This window comes from Oryzias melastigma, linkage group LG20, assembly GCF_002922805.2.
Source record: "Oryzias melastigma strain HK-1 linkage group LG20, ASM292280v2, whole genome shotgun sequence".
In the NCBI taxonomy this organism is placed as follows: domain Eukaryota; kingdom Metazoa; phylum Chordata; class Actinopteri; order Beloniformes; family Adrianichthyidae; genus Oryzias; species Oryzias melastigma.
Genome location: NC_050531.1, coordinates 13428384 through 13438798, shown reverse-complemented (window position 1 = coordinate 13438798; position 10415 = coordinate 13428384). Strand labels below are relative to the sequence as shown.

At 39.3% G+C, this 10415-nt stretch overlaps 1 protein-coding gene across 1 annotated transcript; it reads left to right on the top strand.

Annotated features, from left to right (window-relative positions):
• The first annotated feature begins 436 nt into the window (after positions 1-436).
• On the top strand, positions 437-5533 carry amer2 (APC membrane recruitment protein 2). The gene has a single exon (XM_024280460.2). It carries the CDS (start codon positions 777-779, stop codon positions 2811-2813), a length of 2037 nt encoding a protein of 678 aa, XP_024136228.1. The 5' UTR covers positions 437-776; the 3' UTR covers positions 2814-5533.
• The last annotated feature ends 4882 nt before the right edge of the window (positions 5534-10415 follow it).

Below are 10415 nucleotides of genomic sequence, written 5' to 3'. Positions count from 1 at the left end.
TTCTAGGAAACAATGCATTAAAAAAATGCCTAAAAGTAGCATAATCATAACTAAAAAAAACACTGGAAATACTTTAAACAGAGCAAAAGATGATCAGAGAGGAACTTTAAGAGTGTTTACATAGTAAATATAAAGATTTAATTTACTTTATTCTAAACTCTTTGATGGGATTTAAAAATGAAACCTAATGACAAAAATGTGCTCTTGTTAGCTATTTCAAACACTTAGGCTACATCCTCAATGTAAAACAGCTGACATGTCCATATTTCATGTCTAATGCATCTTAACTCATCAGCCAATGTTGGTTTAAAGCTCCCTGGGGATTTAGATGCTGTGAACTCAAACGTAGGGATGGAAGCATAGAATGATGATATTGATGACTAATGTTCAGGTAAGTGAAGGCAGGAGGCAAGGTGGAGGAAGATGAGAGGAAGGGGATGGGGGAGGGAGAGGACAGACCCTGGCGCCTCGCCAGTGTTGACGAAAGCTGCTTAGCCCACCCAGTTGCCATGGATACAGCAAGGAGCAGCACCCAGCATGCGTGCGTGTGTGAAAGAGAGAAAGAAAGGGAGGGATGGTAGGGAGGGCGGGAGGCAGAGAAAACCAGCAGGCAGGCGTTAAAGCAAGTCAGAGTGGGAGAAAAGGAGCGCCAGACAGCAGGGCGGAGGGAGACGGAGAGAAAGAGGCTGATTGAATGTGGAAGAGGAAGAGGATAGAAAGGCAAGGCGGAGAAATTCCCAGAAAACTGCGTTGTGGGAGTGACGGCCAGCTGGAAAATGGAAGTGCAGACGGAGTGTGTGGAGCCTCCTGTGGCTCCTCAGTGTGACCCCCAGCCAACAGGGAGGATCAACAAAGCTGCCTTCAAACTCTTTGGAAAACGCCGCACTGGCTCGGGAATGGCCAGCTTCTTCTCGTTCAGGAATAAAGGAGCCACCGGCAGCATCAACAATGGGAATTCTGAAAATGGGAATTCGTTGAGCTTGGCAGCATCAGTGGAGCTTGTGAGGAGCAAAACACATGACGGACTAACGGGTTCCAACGACACAGATGGACAGAAAGGGGAGGCACCTGCTGGCCTGGAGGCAGGGCCAGTGAGGTCTCTCAGCAAATCGCTAAGTTTTTTCTCTTTTCTTCGACGCAGTAGTTTTAGGTCGGGTGAAAATGGAGGGGTGGGGATTGTGAGAAGGGGGAGGGGTCTGAAGGGCTTTTTTAGCAGCATGCGATGGAGACGTAAGGAGAAAACAAGTGAGGGAGAAACAGAGGAGGTTGATGGCAAAAATGAAAAAGTTGGGGGTATCGTTGAGTTGGAAAAGGTCAAGAACATTACTCTCACCCTTGAGCCCCCTCCGCATCACCACCAACAAGACTGTGAAAATGCTGAGGAAAAACCCAGCCTCCAAGCAGCAGACACTCCCACCTCTAGTGTTGTGACACCCTTGCACTGTGAAGCCATGCCAGGACCATCTGGTGCGCCAGACTCCCCTTTTGCTTACACACCCACAGATTCACCGCTGCGGGCCCCTGTCCAAAAAGCCAAAGCGTCAATTTCTAGCCTGACTCCTTCTCTCGCCACCCCCCCCTTGGATCGCTGCAGCGCGGGGGACCCTCCGTCAGAGCCTTCAGTGGACCGGCTGTGTTCTCTCCTCTTCACCGATGTCACATCCCTTAAGAGCTTTGATTCTCTAACGGGCTGTGGTGACATTATTGCTGACGCCGAAGAGGAAGGGACAGTGGGAAATGGTGGTAGTGGCACCAGTAGTAGTAGTAGTGGAGGTGGAGGGGGGAGCGTGGCAGCAAGCATTGGCAGAGCTGGTGCCACATCTCGTGTCTCTCCTTCTAAGCCATGTTTTCCTTCACAGATGACTCAACCCATGTTTTCTATTTCCCAAAGCTCAGCACCTCTTTCCCACCCTGCTCGGAACAAGGCGCCTCCTCCACCCCAGCAGCATCCCGCTGGTAGTGGCGTGGTGGCGTACATGGGTGGAGGGGAAGAAATGGCAAGTCCGGAGGGAGTCGATGATGCAGACATGCAGGGGCTCTGGCACATGCTGCCCTCCGCTGGGGACGACTCACCCGCATTGCCACGAGTGCATCAACCTTTGTCCACAAACCCCACTTCCACTTGCTCATCTCGCACCAACCCTCTCCTCCCTTCTGGTCCCAGATGTACAGACAGAAAGGCACCCCAGGTGAAAACCCTTGGGCTCAGTAAGATTCCAGTAGTTGGTGCCGTGGGAAACCGATCGGCAAAACCCCCCATGCCTTACACACATGGTCGTCACCCCACATCACCTGGAGAGAAAGAACTACTTAGTGATGAGGGCTACTGGGACACACCTTCAGCAACACCTACAGCCACACCGGACGAGAGCGGCCTACAGCGCAACCAGAAAATAACTCTATCACGTGACAGCTGCTCTGGGGACCACTTGTATGACCTGTACACTGACCCCGAAGAAGAAAGAAGGGGTGATGAAGATCTAATCAGTACTCCGTCTCCATCAACTGAACACAAAACCAGTCCATCGTCCCAAACAAGCCCTCCTTCCTCTTCATCATCGTCCTCCTTCCGATCAATGAAGGGCAGCACCAGCCTTCCCAGAGAGTCCAAGATCCCAGTTAGCACCAAACCGACCTCACCCCCTCACTCTGTAAGCCAGTCAGCCCTGTCCTCTGTTCTGGGGGCGGATTCGTCACCGCCAAGACCTCAAGCAAATCCACCAGCTCGCACTAGGATCCCTGTATCCAAGGTGCCCGTTCGTCGTTCTGGAAATAAAACTGACACAACTGGAGGAAATGCACGAAAGAAGTAGTTGATTACCATACGTTTTCCCTAGACCAAGAAAATCTTGGATCTGTAGAGGTAATGGCCTTTAAATTCCTCTTGGATCCTAAAAGCACTCATTCCTGGGATTTTCTTCATTGGCTTAAAAACGGCTGGACTAGAGTTGGAGTTGGCATTTCACTTGAAGTTACTAAGAAAATCCTAAAAGCTGGGTTAACATTTTACTGACCTCATTGCACTTTGGAGGTTAAGTATTGACAATCCATGGACAAAGAGACATTCATCACCTTGCAAGTTCCTGGAAACAAAAAAAACTAAAACTTATGACCTGTTGAATTTGACAGCCACTGTTAGAAAATGAAGCAGAGCACCTTTTTTTTTGACAACTTTTCTACGAAATTTGCTCACAAGGACCTAATCTAATCAAGGTTTTGCATCATTGTTGTTTTTTTTCTAACATTCATTGACCATCTTGTCTAATCTGTAACAAATTACCTCTTAATCCTGTGATTTTAGAGCCAAAGTTAAAGAAAGTATTTTGATTTAGCTAAACTTGAGTAAATACTCAACATTTTCTTCAATCAGTTACTTTTTATCATGTTTTTCCAACGATTATTTAGCTATATGTGTTAAGATAAACAAATCCAGGTATTGTTACTTGCTTATTTTTCAGATTAATATCTTTTGGGGGGATTCCTACACTGTAATAATGATTTTTTTTTTTTACATTTTTTGTGGATGGACACAATTTGGGTTTTTGTATTTAATCTCTTTTTGTATCTCAAGAAGTCATCAGCGAACATGGGACATACAATAATTTTAGCATTACTCTATCAGGATGTGCACTCAAGGGTATCAGCATAAAACAACACAAACTTAGACTCATATTTCTTCTACAGTTCTGCATGCAGTGCCACAGAAGGCACAAAAGGTCAGGGAAAAACAACAAAAACTGCACTTACTTCAATGTTTGTCACACTTTTTGTAGTTAGAATAGCTTTCTGCTCTGAGGATACAAACACGTCTTTTAAGCTAGCATGTCACACTTAACCCTTATATTGTGTTTGGGTCATAATTGCCCTGTTTTCATGTGTAAAATTGGGACAATTTTGACCCAAACATAAAATAAGGGTGGGGTTTTCTATTTTTCAGGGGCTTCTATATTAAAAACCATATAGCAAAAACCTCTAAACTGTGATTGCACTGGTTTCTTATGTTTTCGTTTGACTCTTTCACAGGTATATGGGACTTTTTTTTCATTTAAAAAACACTTTTAAAATGCAAGAATACAATAAAAAACACCATTATTTTAAAGAAATTGTGTTAAATGTTTTAATTTATCGTGCTTTTTCGTTAGCATGTCGAACCTAAACGGATTTTTCATTTTTTCTGGGGCTTTTATTTTGAAATTAAATATCAACAGTTCAAAACTGGGATTGCACTGACTTCATTGTTTTATTGTGTTAATATAGGTGTATTTTCATAAAATTGCTTCTTTGAAAAAGCTAGAAAATCAATACTTTTTTTTTTTTATTCCTTTAAATTAAATCTGAATTTGCTGGGTTTTTTACATTCCACGATGCAAAGCAGCTTGTGTATTTCTTCCAGTTCTCTATTATTGAATCCCTCTGTCCCTCTTTTGTTCCTTGGATACTGGAAATGAAGCCCAGATCAGTGTGTGTGTGTGTAGTGGTACGAAGCACCACTTGTGTTAAAACCGAGTGGGTGTGCAGAATTCCCTCGAGGCCTTTGTTAGTGATTCACTGAGAAACTTCTGCAAGGATCTGATTGTTCCCTGATTTGGGATTTTCAATGGGAAGTTACAAAACATAATGCAATTGTCTTTCATTTCAACCACATGAATGTCATAATACTTCAGGATTATTCTTGTTGTTTAAACTGTCATGCAAAATGTTGGGACTGAACCTTTCAGCCTCCTTGTGTGCAGATGATGGAGTAAAACAAATCCATGTCTGCAGAAAGTCAAAGTAAGCACAAAAAGTCATTACATTGGCAAATCTGAGCCATTTTCCTTTTTAGCTTAGTCTAAAATAGCTTTAAACCTCCAATTTTACGAGTGCTACCTAATGCAAGTATGGTGGGTTATAACAATCTGCATTTAAATGTGACATTTTTTTACTGTTAGGGGATCTCTGATAAAAATACATTTAAAAAAAGGATTGTTGGGAGGCACAAAATGTAGATACGCTTTAGTTTTTTGAGCAGATTGTTAACCATATTAGCAAACCAGTAACTTAATATGGCAAATTTGTGAATGTAAAACCACACTCCCGACAAATGATGTGCTTCACATGACACAAATGTGGAAACACGAGCTTGAAAAATTACTTTTTTATGCATTATTTGTTCAAATGAAGTTTGATTCTCAACTTTTTTTTTTCTTTTTCATAAGTTTATGTGTTTAAAAAGAAAATCTGGTTTGTTTCTTCCACATATGATACTATTAATTCTTCCTTTGATGTAAAGAAAAAAATCTCCCCTTTGTCATTCATGTATTTATGCCACACGGATGTTTCTCTTTTTTACTGTCTGATTAAAGTTGGGCCTTTATGTGGACATTAAATTAAAAGCACTCTACATTTCCCACATTTTATTTGTTGAAAGCAATCATTTATTCCAGTTTTCCTAAACTGTATTTGTGTCGACAGCTGAACTGTTTATAATTATATGTTCCACAAAAATTAATTTTTTGTGTTCTTATTAATTAAATTAGATTGACTTCTCCCATTATTTTTTCATGCAGTTACTTTAATTATTCAAATTGTGTTTGAGCTACAACACAAACTGCTATTGTAACATTTTGTCTGTAGTATCACACTTAGTGAGAAGCAAGTTTGGGGATGATGGGTAATCAATGCCTTCCATTGACTGCTGTGCTATAAAAAAAAGCTCTCTTGGTCTGTTGCTCCAGAAGACACATCCATTCATTCCATTCAAGACTCAGAGGATATGTGTGCTGGGAGTTTTAGTTCTACTGTTATTAGAATAACAAATGTTATCAGCAGATGTTCTTGGGACCTCATGCATGTGCAAAAGGGGAATTTGGTGCAGTGCGAATTCCTTTTGTGATAGTGCACCAACCCCCCCCCTTGCAGCTTTCTCTTTTTTTAGTCCTGCACACTGAGGTTTATGTAAAAGCCTTACGTAAGGCAGTCACTTGTACCGGCCCACCACATCAAAGCATCGGATGCTGACAGTGAGAACGGTGTGTGCCGGTGCGTGCTTCCATTTGTCAGCTGATCTTATTATTAATCTGCCGGATGAGAGCGTTAGCTCTCAGCGCCGGGCCTTCTTGTTGTTTAGTGTAAATCGGAAGCAAAGTGCACAGTAAGGGGGGAGTGTTGTTTGCACTGACGGTAAGGCTTCTCATGAAAATTAATGACGAGGAGAGGAAATGTTTGTGGAATGCAAAGCAAGAGCTTTAGTGCTCCTGTGTGAAGCTTCCATTTAGCATAGTAACTTTAGCATCAACAAGTGCTAAAGGGAATGATGAGTGAGTGCTCCAAAGCACAGACAGAAAAAAAGGCCTAAGTGAGGCTCTTATTAAGCAATATTTGCTTTAGAAGTGAGAAATGGCCTTTTTTTCTTAGTGGCACAAAAATTAGAAAATAAAGGATGCTTATCTGGTGATCCCCAAAAATCTCTCTCTGTGTGGTAGGTAAGGTTTCCTGACCTCAATAAATGTGTTCATGATGGAGTGCCATTCAAAAGCTGTATCCCCCTCTCTCCATGGCAGCCTCTCCACTGTCGTTCCCATAGTAACTCCAGTAGGTCAACCAATGAGAAGAGGGGGCTGGGCAGGAAGAAGAGTGGGGGAGTGAAGGGGGCCTGGGAGGTTCCACATGTAGAGTGTGAAAGACGTGGAGGAAGTCAAACTGGTTAAGTGCAGACTCTTTCCAAAATAAATAAATAAATATGGAAAATGTTCATTTCCATAATGCCCTTCCAAAATACGTAGATTTGGATTTACCCAAAAAGGTTTTAATGATGGGATTCTGGCTACCAAGACTGAAATCGTCCTCATATTGAACCAAACGAAGACAATAAAACCAAACTGAACCAATTTAACGTCTGCAGGTGCTTTAAATTTAGTAGCTGATTAAACTCAGTTTTTAACAGTCATGTCCTGTGTATTTGGACAAATATCTTCACAGTATTCACATTTTCTGATATTCTGTTTTTGTGGGTGTCATGAGCTGAAACCCAAATTTATGTAAAAATGAACAAATATATACTATAAATCAATTAAACAGAGGATTCAGTATCAAAATGTGTTTTTTATGAATGGAATTATAGAAATGATTATACTTTTTATGAGTTTCTAATGTTTTGGAAAGGGCATATTAATGAACTGATGCTTGCACACCTCTCATATCATGAGTGTACTGCTAAACAATTAAATGTAAATTCATAGGAAAAAATAAAAAAGTTCATCAACTTGAAACCAAAAGTAAAACTTTGCAGCACTTAAAAGGAAATATTACAACTCCCTTTTTGGCAAAGATGACTCAAAAGTAGCTTAAAATGAAAGAAATGATGCACACTAATAAGCTATAGCAGGTTTAAGTGAATAATAATGTAATCTTTAATTTCTAAACTTGCATAATGGACTTTTGTGTTGGGTTGTTATATCACCCAAAACACATTAATCAATTGAAGTTTCACTTTAAACCAATAGATGAATAGTCCACCTTTCTTATCAGTCAATCACAATTATATTTTAGTCTTTAAGTTCATAACTGGTTGTCTCTCTCTGCATTTTAGACAGTTCATTGACCCTCTTTCTCCCCATTCTCCACCTGGAGTGAGATCGTCTGCCCTCTAACCACCAACCAAGACTCTGAGGTTTATTCATTTATGGTCTGAGTTCATCTCAAGCATGCTAGACGTCAGCACAGAGCCTAACAGCCAAAGATTATAGGCTTATTTCAAGCAGATTTTCTGAAACACAAACAAATATTTACTTAGATCCCTAATGTTCCTCCTTACTGAAATTTCAGTTCTGATAGTTAGAGCATGTGCTTCTTCTTTGCACGTGTATTTTATCTGCAGTCGTGCCTTTGCTTACAGTCAATGCTTTTACCCATAAGAACCTGCTGGTGACATCCATGTAACAGGAAAAGTTTAGAAATGTGTTCTGTGGTCCACTCGGTATGATGTACATTCCACATAATTTTAAGGAAAAATGGGTTAAAACAAACAAATAATTGACATTTTATGTGACTATGAATCCGTTTGTCTTTTAATGTTTGCTGAGGATGTTTAAGCTGCATAACATGCAGAAACACAAAACCTTTCATAGAATACCATTACAACTAATTTGAAGCTTTTGGTTTTTATGTTAAAGGTTTTGTAGTGCTATAAGCACCAGAATATTTCAGATTTGTGCATACATTTATCAAAGCAACCATGAACCAAAGCCTTTATTCATTATTAGTAACATGTTGAAATAAGATCATGAATTTAAACTTTCAAAAAACACAATTGCAGCTGTTACATCCAGTTTCTTTCAGTACATATGGTTGTCTAAAATAAAGTCTATCTTGTCTCTCTCTATATATGTATATATATATTTATAATTTTCTTCAATTACTCTGTTGTAGTTGATGTAAAGGTCAGCCAGATTTAATTTTCATGGATGTATTGAGACCATATTTTTCTTCAAACCAAAGTATAAGACTGTGGATTTAATCTCTATTTTCTGGCTTTTAATAATTTTACATGGCAACTTTTTTATGCCTGGTCGTATTTTATTTCTTTAATCTGTGGCACCACAACATTCTGTCTTGTTTCCTTGGATTTCAATACCAGCTTTTCTTTACTTTACTAAAGATGCATTCAGACAAACATTCATGCTTCTCCATCTAAATACCTAAACTGCTGCTGCAGATCAACCAGTCTCTGACATGCAGTTTTATCATATTCTTTTCATTTTCAGTTTTTAATCTAGAAACCGATCCATCTTTTTTATTTTTCATCTGTTGTTCTTTGTTTGTTTTTGTCATTACATTTCCTCATCATAAAGTGCTTTGCTCATTGTGTTTACAGTTTTTAAGTTTTTCTTTTATGATAAGTAGAACATGATATTGAAATCTATAACGTAACAATCATTATGCACATTAAGAGTTTTAGCATTATCTTAAAGCCTTTACCAAAATACAAAATTAATCCAGGCACAGGACTGTTATAAACTTTTTTCTAAATTTATGAAACATAAATCCGCAATAGATTATAAAAGTTGGAAAAGAGTGCCCTCTATTGGTTGAAGATCGACAGTGCTGGCTGCCATGTTAAAGCTTCTTCTTTTTTCTTTTTTTTTAACAAAAAGTAACAGAAAACACTACAAGAACAGTGCAACCAGCACATCAACATACAACATTAGCAAACCAGAGGGTTACAATGTAAAGTGTATCTAACCCCACTTGACCCTGCTTAAAACCACCCCTAATTCCGTGCAACTTGTCCAAACCTCAGCTTGGATAAAAGTGTTCATGGTCTTGGTCCTTCTTTTATATCAGATTTCCTTTTAGCTTATGAACCTCGTAGAGCTCTCAGGTCCTGATGCTCCCTATAGGGTCAGAACAAAAATCCACAGCATGGCTTCATTTAGTTACTATGGGCCTCGCCTGTGGAACAGCCTGCCCAAGGATGAGGGCCTCATCCACTGTTGAGGTTTTTAAAAAGAAACTAAAGACATAATTATTTAAATTAGCTTTTACGTAGATCCCATGTTTGGGATCTAGTATTTCACTCTTATATTTTATATTATTTTATCACATATTCATTTGTTTTATCTTTGTCACTCAGAGTATGGTCCTCCTTGACCTCTGGCCTCTCTTGTTCTGGGTCCTCAGAGCTGTCTAGCCTTGTGAGCCCAGTTGAGTGCGTTGGGCCCGGTGGTTGGGGACTTTTGAGCGGGGGGTGCTGGGGCTGAGCAGGACGTACTCGTGTTATTTGGATGCTGACATCCCAGCCGACAGGAGGACAGGGTGGACAGCGCAGTCAGGTTACTTTTAAGGGAAATACTTAAGCTTTTCTTTTTTCAATTTTATTTGTTTGTTTCTGTGATTGTTATTATGAGGGGTTTATCTTATTATTTTATTGCATGTGTAGGGAATTGTGTTTTATGTTTTTGTGAACAGCACTTTGAACTGTTTCTTTTAACATGAAATGTGCTATATAAATAAAATCTATTTGAATGTGAATTTATATATATATTTATAAATATTTAAACAAAAAAAGTAAAAAAAATGCAGTTCCTTTAAAATATTAAATGCTGTTGAAGCCTTCAGATTTTGCATATATTCTATTGTTTTTAATATGATTTAAGGTCCAGATAAAATAGGATTGTGAATTTGACCATTTACATTTGTGAATATGGAATTTCCCAAGCAATTGAAAAACAAAAAAATACATTTTTGGGTAAACTATAGGAATCAAAATACAACATGAGATCAAAAATATGAATTCTTTTGTTGACATTCAATTTTGTTTTTATAAAGTCTTTATGTTGTACCTTCTCATCAGACTCATAAAGGCTGCATATCTGATGAAGGAAAGCAAGAAATAATTCCTGCCTAGAGCCATCTCACTGTTCAAGTTTTTTGTT

What these genes read in the sequence shown, in the direction of transcription:
- amer2 (XM_024280460.2), top strand. Translation starts at nt 777, where the DNA reads ATGGAAGTGCAGACGGAGTGTGTGGAGCCTCCTGTGGCTCCTCAGTGT.